We start from the raw sequence: 15,049 nt of genomic DNA, 5'->3' as shown, positions 1-15,049 counted from the left end.
TCCTGTGCAACAGACTGCTAAGCTAAAAGGACCAAGCAAGACTGCATTTGGATGGGATTCTGAGGACCCAGGAGAGGTGGCAGTTGGGCTGAGGCTGAGAATGCTGGGAATTAAAAAAAGACAACGGTCACTCACTGTTCTCTGGACCTTTTGGGAAGGACAAGGAGGTGGGAGGCAGTGTTTCCTTGGGACCCTGAACATCTCAAAAAGCCTAAATCTGAGATTTTGCCAGACCTTCTGTTACTATAGCCAGCGTAATTGATTCTACATCTTCAGTCAAAATTTTGGAAAACAAATATTGCAGCTTCTCCTGTTTGCCAAGGAGCCAGAGACTCTGGTGGGAGGGAGCTGGCCCTTGGGGGCTAACTAAGCCTGGGTTGAGTTTAGAGATTCCCTTTCCCTCTTTAGCCATTTGTAACCTTTTAGGAGAGGAGTTTTACTGGGGTCCTGAAACAGTTAACTAAGATTGAAAGTTACAGAAGAAATCTAATTACTGTTTAACCCTGGGAGAGACTGAGAATAGATTATTAAGTTTCATCCTCACCCTCTTTCCTGAAATCCTTTTCTTTATACCTGAATGCCTTGTTCCTGAATAAACCCCTGTTGAGTTATTTTAAGACAGAGTTGGAAGAGTGTTTTCAAGGAGGGAGGCAGCATCTTGTGGGTGGCATGTGGAAGGATCACAAACTCCATATTGGTGGACAGTCAGTTTGGGATAGGGGGAGGCTTGTGCTCAAAAACCCGGCTTAACCCTGGCACATCCATTTTGGGGAACCTCCTCACGTGCTACACCCCCAAGGGACTCCCAAGTAAGGAGGGATGGTGAGAGTAGCGTGGGCCCATATCTTTTCAGTCAAGGGGGTTTCCAGAACACATCCCTTAAAGAGTGGTAAGCCTGCTAGGAGTAATGGAATAGGACCCTGGTTCTATTTTGTTGGCTTTTGGAACTGAGGCCATGATTAAGAGGGATGGCTAGGGTGCATTCGTATTGTGCTGCTAGAGGTGAAATTCTTGGACAGGCGCAAGATGGACCAGAGTGAAAGCATTTGTCAAGAATGTTTTCATTATTCAAGAATGAAAGTCAGAGGTTCGAAGATGATCCAGATACCATTGTAGTTCCGACCATAAATGATGCCAACTAGCAATCTGGAGGTGTTATTCCCATGACCTCCTGGGCAGCTTCCAGGAAACCAAAGTCTTTGGGTTCTGGGGGAAGTATGATTGCAAGGCTGAAACTTAAAAGGAATTGATGGAAGGCCACCACCAGGAGTGGAGCCTGTGGCTTAATTTGACTCAACATGGGAAACCTCACCCAGCCCAGAAGTGGAAAGGATTGACAGCTTGATAGCTCTTTCTAGAGTCTGCATGGCTGTACTTGGAGTTGGCGTATGTATTTGTGTAGTTTCTTCTCCTATTATTGTTATTATTGGTGTTATTAAAATTGATTTGTTGCTTATAATAACAATTTCTTATAAGATGGCCTGGTTTCCCACATAAAAAACATTTTCTTGTATCAGTACTTTGTCTTGGCTGATACTGGGTCCTAGTGATGTTATTCCTAGCTTGCAATGTTGCCAAGTTTTTAATTTCTTCTATTTATTTCTCTTTGATTGTTGGCTTTGTTTCCTTTAATTGTTTTTTGAGTTCAATAATTGTTTCATCCTTGGTCTTTTCAGTTTATCTTTGTCTATTATCCCCAGTGACCCAGAACAAACATATGTAGTGGTTTTTCTCAATTCAATTCTAAGGATAGCTCTTCCCACCCAGGACAATGCATTTGGAAATATGATTTTATGGGTAAACTGCTGACTTTTACAATGTGTCTGTGGATGTGCTACAGATTGGTCTCGGCTAGGTCCCTGAACACCAAAATTAATTCTCCAGTTTTGAGTACCCTATCTGGAAAGGTACTAGGATGTTCTCCTATGTTTTGCTTTAATGCCTCAAATTGACCCCAGATATGTGGCCTTTTTGCAAACTTGGACATCGCTTCAGTAATATCCTCCCCACATCTTTCTAAGTATGCAGTGTTATCAAGATTAGATAATTCAGTATCATTGTAAACCTCTGGCTGTGATGTAAGTCTATTGTAGTCTCTGGTCTCTTTTATGAACTGTTGTGCTTGTGATAGTGTAAATAATTCCTCCAACAGATTTTCTATGTCCCGAGAAGATAAGTTGTTAGGCCATTTTCCATTCTTTTAAGCTCTTTTGGTTTTTGCATTGTCCAGTAAAATTGCAGGAAGAATGCTAAAGCTGCCATCACTGTTGGGGTATACACAAACACTCTCTCTAGCTCTATTTTCATCCATGTGTCTATAAAGTGCACCACCTGCAATAAGTAAAATGGAATCGTTTCCACCCACAACCTACATATCACAGACCAGAAAGAGTATACCAACAGTGAACTGCTGATCAAATTAAATAGCATTTGTTCTTTTACCCATTCCATGCTTGTAAATGTCTTTCCCAACGTGTCTCTGTCTATAAGTATAGTTCTTGTTCTGTCTTTTGTTCCTATAGAGGAACTGTAATTAAGGGTGGAGCTAATTCAAGATGGCTACCGTCTGACTGCTACTAAGGTTTTTTCCTATTAAACTGCCTTTTCTGTGTTTCAGATTCTTTAATTTGGATTAGAGACCCATGTATTAGCTCTAGAATTACCACAATTATCCAAGTAGGAGCGAGTGAGCTACCAAAGGAACCATAACCGATTTAATGAGCCATTTGCAGTTTCACTGAACTGGCCATGTGTACTTAGACATGCATGGCTTAATCTCTGAGACAAGCATATGCTACTGCCAGGATCAACCAGGTAAGAAGACACCAAGCTTTCTCATTTGTAAAATAAGTGGAAAGTATTGGTAAATTATTTCTACGGTCCTCAAGTTCCAGGATCTAGGAACTCCAGTCTTCCTCTGTTAGTCTAAAGAGCTGGCATGGTTTTGTTTTTTTATCAGAGTTATTCAGGTCACCATGGGGCTTCTCCCTTTTGTGCACTCTGATGTGGGTAGTGAGCCTAGACTTATGAATGAAGCCTTTGCCACAATCACTGCAGGAGAATGGCCTCTCTTTGTGGTGTAAGCGCTGATGGTTATTCAAGCCACTCTTCAAGCGAAAGCTGGTGTCACATTCAGGGCACTGAAAGGGTTTCTCACCACTGTGTACTCTGAAGTGCTCAGTTAATTTATGTTGGTGAGTGAAGCCTTTGCCACATTCCTCACAAGAGAATGGCCGATCTCTGTGCACACACTGGTGGACCCTGAGGGTGCCCTTTAGGCGGAAGCTCTTGTCACACTGTGGGCACCGGAAAGGCTTCTCTCCTGTATGCATTCGGAGGTGCTCTGTAAGGTGGAACTGTGTGGTGAAGCCTTTGCCACATTTCTCACAAGAGAATGGCCGATCTCTGCTGTGCACATACTGGTGGACCTTGAGGGTGCCCTTTAGGCGGAAGCTCTTGTCACACTGGGGGCACCGGAAAGGCTTCTCTCCCGTATGCATTCGGAGGTGCTCTGTGAGGTGGAACTGTGTGGTGAAGCCTTTGCCACCTTTTTCACAAGAGAATGGCCGATCTCTGCTGTGCACATACTGGTGGACCTTGAGGGTGCCCTTTAGGCGGAAGCTCTTGTCACACTGGGGGCACCGGAAAGGCTTCTCTCCCGTATGCATTCGGAGGTGCTCTGTGAGGTGGAACTGTGTGGTGAAGCCTTTGCCACCTTTTTCACAAGAGAATGGCCGATCTCTGCTGTGCACATACTGGTGGACCTTGAGGGTGCCCTTTAGGCGGAAGCTCTTGTCACACTGGGGGCACCGGAAAGGCTTCTCTCCCGTATGCATTCGGAGGTGCTCTGTGAGGTGGAGCTGTCTGATGAAGCCTTTGCCACATTCACTGCAAGAGAAAGGCCATTCTCCACTATGTGTGCACTGATGGGCTTTTAGAACATCCTTTAGATGGAAACTGCTGTCACACTGGGGGCACTGGAAGGGCCTATCGCCTATATGTAGGCGCTGGTGGCTGAGTAGTTGCCTCTTTAGGCGGAAACTGGTGTCACACTGGGGGCACTGGAAGGGCCTCTCACTGTTGTGTAGGCGCTGGTGGACCTTAAGTACGTCCTTCCTGGCGAAGCTCTTGCTGCATTTGAGGCAGGAGAAGGGCTTCTTATTCTTATGCAATCTGTTGTGTTCCGGGAGCTTTGTCTTCTGGGTAAGGTCCAATACAAATGCTCCCTTTCTTTTGGACAGGTCCTCTTGTGCTTTCTTGTGGCTCTTGAAATTTTTCTGGAAGGAAAGGGATCCCTCAGTTTTGTGGTTCAAGTCTCTCTTATATGAGTTGGATTTCTTGATGTTGTGGGCTTTTGGAGCCAAAGACTGTGAATCTTGGTTATATGGGCTCCTTAAATAAGAGCCTTGTTGACCAAGTGTAAAGAAAGCTTCTCTTCTTTTTCCTGATAATGATTCAGGTAAGTCCTGGTTTTGAGAATCATAAAAATAGTGCTTTTCCTCTTGTGAATTCATAGACCCCTCATCCTCTGGAATTAAAAACAAAAATCCAGTCATTAAATAGTCTAAGTGCTTTATAAGGCTTTCATTTCAGCCTTTCACCTGGGTTAACTAAAAAAAATCTTTTCTCTCTAAGCCTCACTTTCAGGGTAGTTATTACTCTGTCTCAAGATGTCTTTCTTAATTTCTCCAAAAGATCTTTGATTTTATTGGCATGAGTTTCTCTCTCTCTTAACACAAAACAATCCTTTTATTCCCTGATGAACACTTTCATTAGTTGTTGAGGTCATTCAACATTTATCCCCTGATAATGAACCTTCTGGAGAGACGTCTCTCAGAAGTTAGCTACATGGCTTTCAAGTCAATAATCTGTCACCAGATCAGTATATTACTCAAAGCCTTTCTAGGTTTGTAGAATCTTCTAGAACATGTGCTCAGCTGACCTAGCCTTTGAGATTATTTCAATATATTGTAAGGTCAGCAATTTATTACAATGAGGTATCACTCAAAGTGGGATTTTAATCTTCACTAAACGAAAAACAACCAGACTAGCGAGACTAAGTTCAAATATGTAGCCACACCTAGATAAAGGATAGAAAACAATGAGATCATAAAGGAGTACATGTAGTTGTTAATAAGCCTTGACTCTATGAATATAGATTCTCTCAAAGGACTCAAGGAAGAGCAGAAATTATTCTGGTTGAGAAAACTGTGTATTCATTGTCTAATGCAGGCACAAAGAAGGCATTTAAAAAATGCTTAGAGAACTGAAGTATTGAGTACCTGGTACATTTTCTCTAGTCTAAGTTCTCCACAAGGGTGTTTGAAGATCATGTTCATCTACTTATTTCCAAACAGCCCCAAAATGGATTACTGACAGAAACAAGATTTTGAGGGCTGTTATCCTTTAAGGAAAAATGCTAGCCTAAGAAATAAACTCAAGGAATCCCCAAGGAATAACATAACTGGACTTTCTAAAGCACTTTTACAAATAAGTAGATGGGCACTTGAACACAGAAAATGCTGTTACCAAGGTAAAAACCATGAGTAGAAAAAGATGTATGAAAATAGAGAATAAATAGCCACATCTTCCCTACTTTATCAGATTCTGAACTCTCTCAATTTAATCATACACTAGAGCAGTGATGATGAACCTTTTAGAGGGGTGGGTGATTTGAGAAATGTCTCAGGTGCCTGTGGAAAAGAAGAGGGGAGCAGCCTGGCCCTGTGTCCCTTTGGCTTTTTAGTAATGAAACTCTGGTGAATTCTGTGCTGGGGTGAAGCATGCATGACCACAAAGAGGACTGTGAGTGCCCCCTCTGCCATAGGTTCGCCACCAGAGCCCAAGGGTGAAGACCCATTCAGATTTGCTGTTTTCTCCAATTTCTGACCAGAACCAGGGGTTTTTGTCTTGCTTAATCTTTTTTTTTTTTTAAACTCTTAACTTCTGTCTCAGAATTAATACTTTGTATTGGTTCCAAGGCAGAAGAGTAGTAAGGGCTAGGTACTGGGGGTTAAGTTACTTCTTTAGGGTAATACAGCTAGGAAGGGTCTGAGGCCACATTTGAACTCAGGACTTCCCATCTCTAGGCCTGACGCTCAATCCACTGAAGTCACCCAGCTGCCCACTATCAGGTGTAATCTTGCAGAAAATATGATGTTAGGTTTTCACCTCCTCAGCTGTAAGATGACCATACTGCTCTAACACTGAGGATTTTTATGAGAAACAAACAATTGTAATAATAATCACTAACATAACATAGGCAAAGTGTTCTGAAAGCTATGGAACATTACATTAAAAGCTGTTACAATGAAGTAAAAGATGAGGCACCAATCTGGGAAGAGAGCTCATCCCTTGGAGAATTAAGTCCCCAGTTTGACACTGAACTGAAGTTGTTTGGTGGTCTCTATGGGCACTTTTGAAATCTACTTAGTGTCTCTGTCACCAAATCCCACCTCAGGCTTTTAAGTCTCTCAACATGCTCTCTTTAGTTTTACTGCCCTCATTCTTTCTCACTTACCCCAAAACAGCTGCCCCTTTGTGCTCTCCAAGTTGAGAAGATCATTAGCATTGGTGCTGACTACCAGGTCTGTTCTCTCCAAGTTTCCCAGATTTCTGATGAATGGCTCTTTCCCCTGTTCAATCAAGATGATCAAGTCTGGCTTGGGAATGGCAAAGCCTGCATCGAGCCCCAAAACAAGGAATTTACTTAAATTCAGTGTGTTGAATTGAAAATCATATTGATAATGACTAAATTAAACTGGTTTCCTAGGAGAACAAGAGAAGTGTGGAGTAATATAGCGAAGCAGATTCTAAAATGAGGTATTCCTGGGGATCCCATCCCAACAATGTGTGCTTCAACCTATTTGAATTCTCTATTGGACTTAATCTAATGCTCATAACTACTTCTTTTTCTTTTTCTCCTACTTCTAACAAACCCTTACCTTCTATTTTAGTATCGATTCTAACATGGCAAGAGCTAGGCAACTGAGGTTAAGTGATTCACCCAGGAAGTGTCTGAGGCCATCTTAACATCTTTAAATATGCTATTTGAGCCTTTTTTTTGGGGGGGGGGGAGGGTCCCAGGCTTATGATTTCATTAGCATGAGAGAATTCCTGGTACTGATACAAATCAATACCCTATGTGTACCTTAGTCTTGGAAGGTTTCCTAGGATATTGGATTAACGCTACATGCCCATGTTTACACAGCCAATATAGGGAAGATTTAGGATGATTTGAAACCAAGTCTTTTTGACTCTAAAGATGATCCTTCATTTCAGAGAACATGTGGTCCCCTGTATGATATACAGTGCTTTAAAAAGTAAATTAAAATTGCTTTTGTAATTCTGGTACCTACATTTTCCTAATTCCTAGGATTAAAGAGTAGGCCTTGTTTGCCTCCTCCTCCTTTATCCCTGGCATCCAACTAGTCAGAGTCTTCTTTAAAAAAATAAAAGAAAATAAAACTTAGATATCAAACAAAATTAATATCACCACATCCAAACAAGTAAAGAAAAAGAAGATTATACATGAAATTGTGGCTCTCCATTATATATAGCTTGCTTTCCCATTTAGGTATATAATAAATTCAACATATAACTTTCAAAGCTGTTCTGCTTATTTGTGTTTCCTCTAAGTTTTTCTTCTAATCATTAAAAAAAAAATGCTTGGATGATCCTTTTTTCTTTCTTCTTTTGACAGGAATCTTATTGCTACCCAATCTTTCTCTCCTACTTCCTCCTTAAAGCTGGGATGGAGAGGAAAAACAAAACCTCTGTAACAAATAAGCCTAGTCAAGAAAAGCCAATTCCCACATTGACCCTGAAGGAAAATGTATGTCCCACCTCTCAGTCAGAAGGTAGACAGCATTCTTCATCACTGGTCTTTTGGAACTGTCGTTTCACTTTGCATTGATAAAGAAATTACATAAATTGTTCTGGTTCTTCTCACTTCTGGATCAGTTAATGTAAATCTTTCTAGGTTTCTCTGAACTGTCTGAGATGATATTCATGATTTTGGTGTTTCTTTCTCTTTGTTCTCAATGCTACTCTTGCTCATTCTTTTATCACTTCATGCTTCAAGTATAATTAACTTTGGCTTTGTCTCTCCTCCTCCTTCTAGGAAATGCTAAAGAAATCTTTCTAAAGTATGCTTTTCCATGTCACTTTTTACTATAAAACCTACTAATACCTAATTAATTCCCAATATCATCATGTCTCATGAAAATCATTAACATGAGACTTCAAGGCTGGTCTAACTCATCCAACTTTAACTTTCATTATTCCCTAACATGAATTCTCCCCTTGAGTTAGCTATATTTCTTCTCAAGAAGAATGTAAGCATTTTTAGTGTAGTGACTGGGTTTTGTCTCTGTAGTCTCACTGTCTAGATAGCACACTTAACATGGGCCTAATAAATTGGACTATCATTCATTCATGCCAGTCTTTATACATTTGCTCATATGGTTTCCTTCCATCTCAAATATTCTTTCCTTGCCTTACTAATAAGGATCCTATGTTTCTTTCAAAGCCCTTTGAGATCCATTTCCTCCATGACACTTTTCTTGACCACTTTAGCTCACATTATTAGAGCTTATGCTTCCTTATTTGAATTCCTGTAGGACTTTTGCTCTCTACCACCAAAATTTAGCATTTCATAATTTACTGTCTAATATTGTTCCCTATAGATTTCATGTATATAAGTCTTTTTTCTTCCAATAATTCTTTAAGTTACTCTGAGCAGAACCTTACAAACACCACATAAATAGTAAAGAAAAACATCTATGAAAGACAAAAACTACAATCAATGCAATGATCAATCATGATTCTAGAAAATTGATGATGAATCACTGCTCCTACCCTTTAGCAAGATCTAAGAGGTGCAGAATGAGAAATATATTTTCAGACACTGTTAAACACACTAAAAAGGAAGAAAATAAAGAAAAGAATCAGTGGTTCATTAGAAAAATAAACAGAAGGAAGCTCAGAATATGTCAAAAACAAGTAAGGCAGCACTGAAACTACCATGTTAAATTTGAATTAAATAAGAAAAAATCCCAAGCTGTATGAAGTAGAAAAAAAGTCAAAATATAAAACAGTTCACAGTTCTTTATACAATCCTCTTTTTGCTTTCCATTGTGTAAATGGAATTAGCTCTAGCCCATTCATAGTCAAAACTCTAGTCACTAGAGATAAGGTCATCCCCACCTCCCTTAGTGGGGAGGGGAAATGTTACCCACATGTGACAATAAGTAACAAATCAAGAACAAGGGACTGCCCTTTGGGCAAGCCAAATCAGTGTAGAGGCTGCCATTTGTCCACTTGAATTAGAGGTGGACCCACAGGAAGTGAGGAGAGACACTATCTCTTCAAGTATGTTGGTTACTTCCTGTTGGGGCAGTTCCCACTTTGAACTTGGTGCTGATGGATCTGAGCTGAGTCCTCAGGCTGCTTCCACTCTGAATGGTCACGTGGGTAAGTTAGGCTGACTTCCTTGGCCGATCTTGGCGTTTTCCAGACTCTCTACCTTAAGTAGGCCTCTTGCCTCTCTGATTGCTAAGGACTAGTGGCGTGTAATCTAGTTTAATTAGCCTTTTAACCCTCTCTCTCAGTCCAGGCCTCTGCAGGCCTGGACTAGCCTCTCCCTCTCTTTATTTCCCTACCTTCTACCCTTCCTAATTGTAAATAAACTACCTTAAACCCGATCCTGACTTGGGTCTATTTTAATTATGGAATCAATCTGAATTATTGATTCTATTTAATATCTAATTTTTCCTTATTACACCTTTGTACACTGAAATGTTTATAATTGCTGTTTATTAAATCCCTAATACAAAAGAAAGTTTTAAAATATTATTAATTACTTAATGGCAATGAGCTCGACTTGTCTGTCTCTAACTCCTAGTCAGACTACTAAGTACTCAGCAGAGTAGTGAATAATGACTTGGCTAAAAGTCCCTCACTTTTGGACTTCTATTCATTATTTTTCCTTGTGTATTCATTGTTGTACCCTTTATTTCACATATCCATGATGTTGAAGAGATCAAGATGGAAGCAGTGGAGAAAGGGGAAAATACATTGCATAAAATGGCAATAATAGCATAATGTTTTTGGTGCTCTTGCACTTCCCAGCAAATTACTTTTTGATTCCATTTACAGCTCCAAAGTGACGGACTAGTCCTCTTCTTCTTCAGATTTTTTCTGTCCAAAAAAGGCAGTTCCTCTCAGTTTGGTTCTCTCTGGCTCTATCTTTGTCTGGCTCCTCTCTACCAGGTATACCTCCTAGGCATAGTGTAGACATATTTGTTTTCTAGGTAATTTAGTACAGAGTTCAGGCTACTATAACTCTAAGATCCCAATAAAAGAGTGGAACAGCATCATGCTAGAAAATATACCCCGCCTCCCCCCCCAATGGAGCTTTAATGTTACTAGGCACACAACAGAGTTTTCTTGAATTTGACTGAAGAATTATGAGAGCCCCAAAAGCAAGGTAAAAAGATAAGAGAAAAAAGAATCTTTGTCTGCATTGAGGATGACAAACTCACAGAAAGCATTCCAAAAGAAAAAGTCTTAAAAATCCTTGGCTGTTATACAATTTCATTTGTAATATATCTATGTCTGAAGATATATGTTTGTGTACATGAGGGAATATACACACTATATGAATGTTATATATATATGTATATGTATATAATATATATGTACTCACATGAACATACATATATTATCTTTAAATATACAATGTATATATGGAAAGATACGAATATTACATAAATGTACATATTTGTATGCCTACACAAATGAATTATACTTAAAATATTCAATGTATGCATGTGTATACAAGTAGAAAGACACATGACTATTATCTTATTTTTAATGTATATATGCACATATTATATATAAGGTCCATATACAAGTAGACATATGCATTATATATTACATATACCATATAGCATGTGTATGTATGCATGCAGAGAGATACATCATACAGAATATAGAAGTAATGTGTCAATACACTTATATGTTGTATGTATATATATACACATATTTATATAAAGTATTTATGTGTGCATAAGTGGAAATACACATAAACAAGCACATATATAAAGTTACGTGAGATCAGGAACTGTTTAATTTTTGTCTTTGTATTACCTAGCCCAGTTCCTTGGTACAGAGTAGGAGCTGAATATTTGGTGAATTATGGGATACTCGTGATGTTTTATTTGAACACGCTGGATATGCCTCCACATTGTACCAGAAAATGACCTTGAAAGCTGCCTTGTGGCGGGGTTCAGATGATTGATGCCATATATTAGATGTTCTTATATACTAATTTCAGTCTCTCAAGTGTTGAAAGTCCAAGGACAAAAAAAAAATATTAAAAAACCATCTTTCAAGTTTTCTTATAGAAGTCAGGACAAAGCAAAGCAAAGAATAACTTCATAAAACCCCTTTCCTGAAATCTGATTTCATGAAAATCACCAATAAAGTTCGCCAATTAAATGTAAAGGTTAAATGAGGGTTTTTGGCAAATTAAGAGAGCAGCTTTTAATAATTTAAGTTTTAATGAGAATATAGCAGAGTTGTAAATTAATATTATTCCTCTAAGTCAGAGAAAAGAAAACTTCTAGCAGCTTTTAACAATTAACATTTTAGTTTAATTAAAAGATAGTAAAAGAATATAGTAAAGTGAATGTAGTAAAGGAGAGAAATATAGGAGATAGAGAGAGAAAATTTCCTAATGTCTATACTAGTTATCCTATAACTGCTTCCTAAAACTGCCTATATCTACCTATAACTGCCTATAACTACTGCTAATAAGAACCATCCTACAAAGTTCCAATCCAAACCAAACCAATCAGTGTTTTCTCTAACCCCAATTAGGTCAACAAAGACCAGCCACCTCCCAAACCAGAAAAGGTCAAATAGTCCTCTAAAGGATAAAGCCAAAAAGTCTTCTTAGTAAGCTCAGGCCTGCCTTTATATTCTAGCAACCAAATGCCAACCACTAACCCAACACAATCCCAGCAGCCAACTTCCCAGCAACTGCCTGCCCTATCAGCAACTGACTCCTTTTATAACCTTTTCCTATCTCACTTCCTATCTCTATGGTTCCTTTTTCTGTCTCTATGGTTTCTACTTCCTGTCACTGTGGATTGGTTAATCCCCACACATCTCTATGGTAAGAGGACCTCCAGGTCCCCCATTAAATTAAAAAAAGAATAAAGAATTCCTTATTACATCTCTAAGGCATCTTACCCAAGAAGACCAAAGTCTCATAATTGGACTTCATTATGTTCTTATAAAGTTCCTTCTGCCAATCCTCCAAGTTTCTCCATTCTTCCTCAGAGAAATACATGGCCACATCATCAAATGTCAGCGGTATCTGGAACTACAAATATGAAACCAATCACTTTTAATTACTACTAATTCATATAAACTCTTTCAATCCCATTCATTTCACACAGGATGCTTCAAAACTGATTCCCAGAAAGCCTATTTTCAGCATTTTTAAGGTGATCAGAGCACTCCAAGAGAAATCCAGGACACAGACAACTCCAAGAAAGCAGGGCCTCTTTTTCCCAAGCATAACACATGGTGGCAAATTCTCAAGTAAAGTGGATTTTCATCAGGTGAAAGTTCATGGAACTCCTGATAATTAGACCCCAGGTTCATCAGAATCTTGGGCAGACACATTTTACTACAATACTCTGACATTTTAGGATGCTGAAAGTTTGCCTTGAGAAAATACAGTGTGAGTGTGGTGTAATTGGAAAACTGCTGGGTCTATAGAAATCTGGGTTCGAATCCTCTCACACCACTTTTCAGCGAATCGATTTTGGGAAAATCAGTTAAAATTCTAATCCTCAATTATCTCATCTGCAAAATGGGGAAAATAAAACCCATCTATGTCATAAATGATTGTGGGGCAATGTGCTTTGACAATATTTTCATGTTAGAGAAAGGCCAACAATTTCTTAGAGAGCACGAGCCAGCCCCAACAGTGGGTCTCAGAGGCTTCCTGCCTAGTCCTACTCTGGGGTGGGTAGGCAAAGTCAGCCCTGAGGACCGAGGGCGGGGAGGCTCAGGGGCCTCCTTCAGAGCGGGGTTCGTTTCGGTCTCTCCGTCCTCGGCTCTGGAGAAGAGATGCCTGATAGTCTGTGGCAGCGGGAGACTGTGCCCCTCACGAGCCCCGAGATCCTCGCCAAAGGCTTAACCTCTGGAGCCTCGGGCTTCTCGTCTAGGATATCCGAAGAGGTCGCTGCAGCACAGTTCTAAGGAATTACAGATAACGTGTCGGCAAACTTTAAATAGCTTCATAAGGGAGTTATTACGGACACGCCTCTCACTCCAACCCCTCGCCCCCGCGGCCCCGTTTCTCACCCGAGCAGGCGCCCCCGCGGCCATGCCTCTGGATTCCTCCGGCCCGGGGCAACTGAGCACGGAGCTCGGTCCAGCAGTCTGGGGACCTCGTGGTCTGGGACGCGACCTGCATCCGGGGTACCGACCTGTCGGCCTCAAGGAGGGGCCCGCCCCTTCTCCCGCACTCCGCCCCCACAGCGCCACCTGAGGGCGGGAGGAGGAACTCTTCTCCCTGCCCCTCCTCCTCCCGTCTGCGCCTCTCCTGCCCCGCCTTCTCTCGGCCCCGCCCTCGGTCCCTCTCTAGGCTCCGGAGCGCTTTCTCTCTCAACTGGTATCTCTCCCTTTCTTCTCTCCTTTCTCCTGGCAGCTACGGCCGCCTGTCCCTGTCTCCCGGCAGGATCCAGGTGTCTCTTACGAGGTCGTCCAGCAATGTGATCGCGACCCTCCACGTTTTCTCTCATCCTTCAGCCTCCCTCTGGAACTCACGCGACCCTGTGCCACAACTGGCCCTAGCCCAGTACCTACAAATTTGCTTCCTTTCCCTTTTTTTCCCCTTTCCTTAATGCCCCCTTCTGATTTTTTTATTTAGGACCCTGGTGCTTCTTGGCTCCCCATTCCATTAGCGAAGGCTGTGCCTTTGCTCTGTTGGGGCACCGCCAAGTTCCTATGAATTCCGGTAGGGCTCCTCACGTCTGCTTGTAACCGGATTTAGCCTTACGCAGCCGACGCCAAGTCCCTAAATATGCCTGTGCCCGGACCTAGGAGAAAATACTGTACTTTGAGTCGTGGGAGAGAGGTGGGAATAGAAGGCTAGGAGTCAGACTGCTGCTAGAAGTGAGTGGGTAGTCAGTGAGGGTGAACCCTTCGAGAAACTGGATCGTGAGGGGAAGGAAGAAGGAGGCTGTTGTGGATCCTACAGATCGCGGGCTAGACATAAAGAAACAGAGATGGACAGGTATTTTAAGGGGAGAGTTAGTTTGAAGCCTGCAGGTAAGGATGTGGGGGAGCTCCTTAAAAAAAAAAACAAAAACAAAAAACAAAACTTCAGCTGCCTTCTCTTGCATGGTGTTTCATCCCCCTTTGCCAGCTATCCCGACGTGATCATCTTGCTCTCTGCCCAACCAGTGCGTCCTTCCCGGGCCATTTTTCGACAAGTGTTGCAGTCTCTTAGTGATATGTAAAACTCTAAGAGTAGGGACTGTCCCATGTTTTTGTCTCCCCACTGCCAAGCAGTCTGGTACAAGGATGGGCATTCAGTATTTGCGGCTTAATCTATCCAGGGGCTTGAGGAGGATCTGGAACAACTGTTATGAGGAATACAATAGGGAGCCACATGAGTTGAGCTGAACAGCAATTACAATACAATTGGAGTAAGATACCATGAATTTGTTCAGCATTTCAGATTTTTCCAGAAACATTCATTCTCCCAGAGGCAGAAGGGGACAGAATGGGCAGTGAAAGTGACCCACAGCTGGGGATTGTTAAAAGAGACTCAAGAAGTCAAAGGGACTGTCCTGAGGGTCAACCAGGAATCACTGAAGTAACCAGAAGAGGGGAATGTTGTGATAGAATGGTGCTTGAGAAAAAATTATCATGCAGGCTAGATTAGGAGGAGATATAAGGCAGAGACAGAGTCAGTGGACACCCATTATTTTAAGCCTGTGCTGTGCAGTTAAGTGCATTGGAG

The 15,049-nt window shown here is 41.2% G+C and overlaps 1 protein-coding gene across 1 annotated transcript; it reads right to left on the bottom strand.

Annotated features, from left to right (window-relative positions):
- Window positions 1-2,837: 2,837 nt before the first annotated feature.
- On the bottom strand, window positions 2,838-13,407 carry LOC123247612 (zinc finger protein 425-like). The gene is made up of 7 exons (XM_044676561.1): window positions 13,218-13,407; window positions 13,036-13,133; window positions 12,259-12,391; window positions 6,521-6,679; window positions 3,585-4,528; window positions 3,251-3,509; window positions 2,838-3,166 (listed from the first exon to the last, which is right to left on the bottom strand). Exons 1-7 carry the CDS (start codon window positions 13,405-13,407, stop codon window positions 2,898-2,900), a joined length of 2,052 nt encoding a protein of 683 aa, XP_044532496.1. The 3' UTR covers window positions 2,838-2,897.
- Between the last annotated feature and the right edge of the window lie 1,642 nt (window positions 13,408-15,049).

This window comes from Gracilinanus agilis, chromosome 1 (genome assembly GCF_016433145.1).
Source record: "Gracilinanus agilis isolate LMUSP501 chromosome 1, AgileGrace, whole genome shotgun sequence".
NCBI classification, from domain to species: domain Eukaryota; kingdom Metazoa; phylum Chordata; class Mammalia; order Didelphimorphia; family Didelphidae; genus Gracilinanus; species Gracilinanus agilis.
Note: the sequence above shows the minus strand (reverse complement) of the source record. Positions and strands in the feature narration are given on the sequence as shown.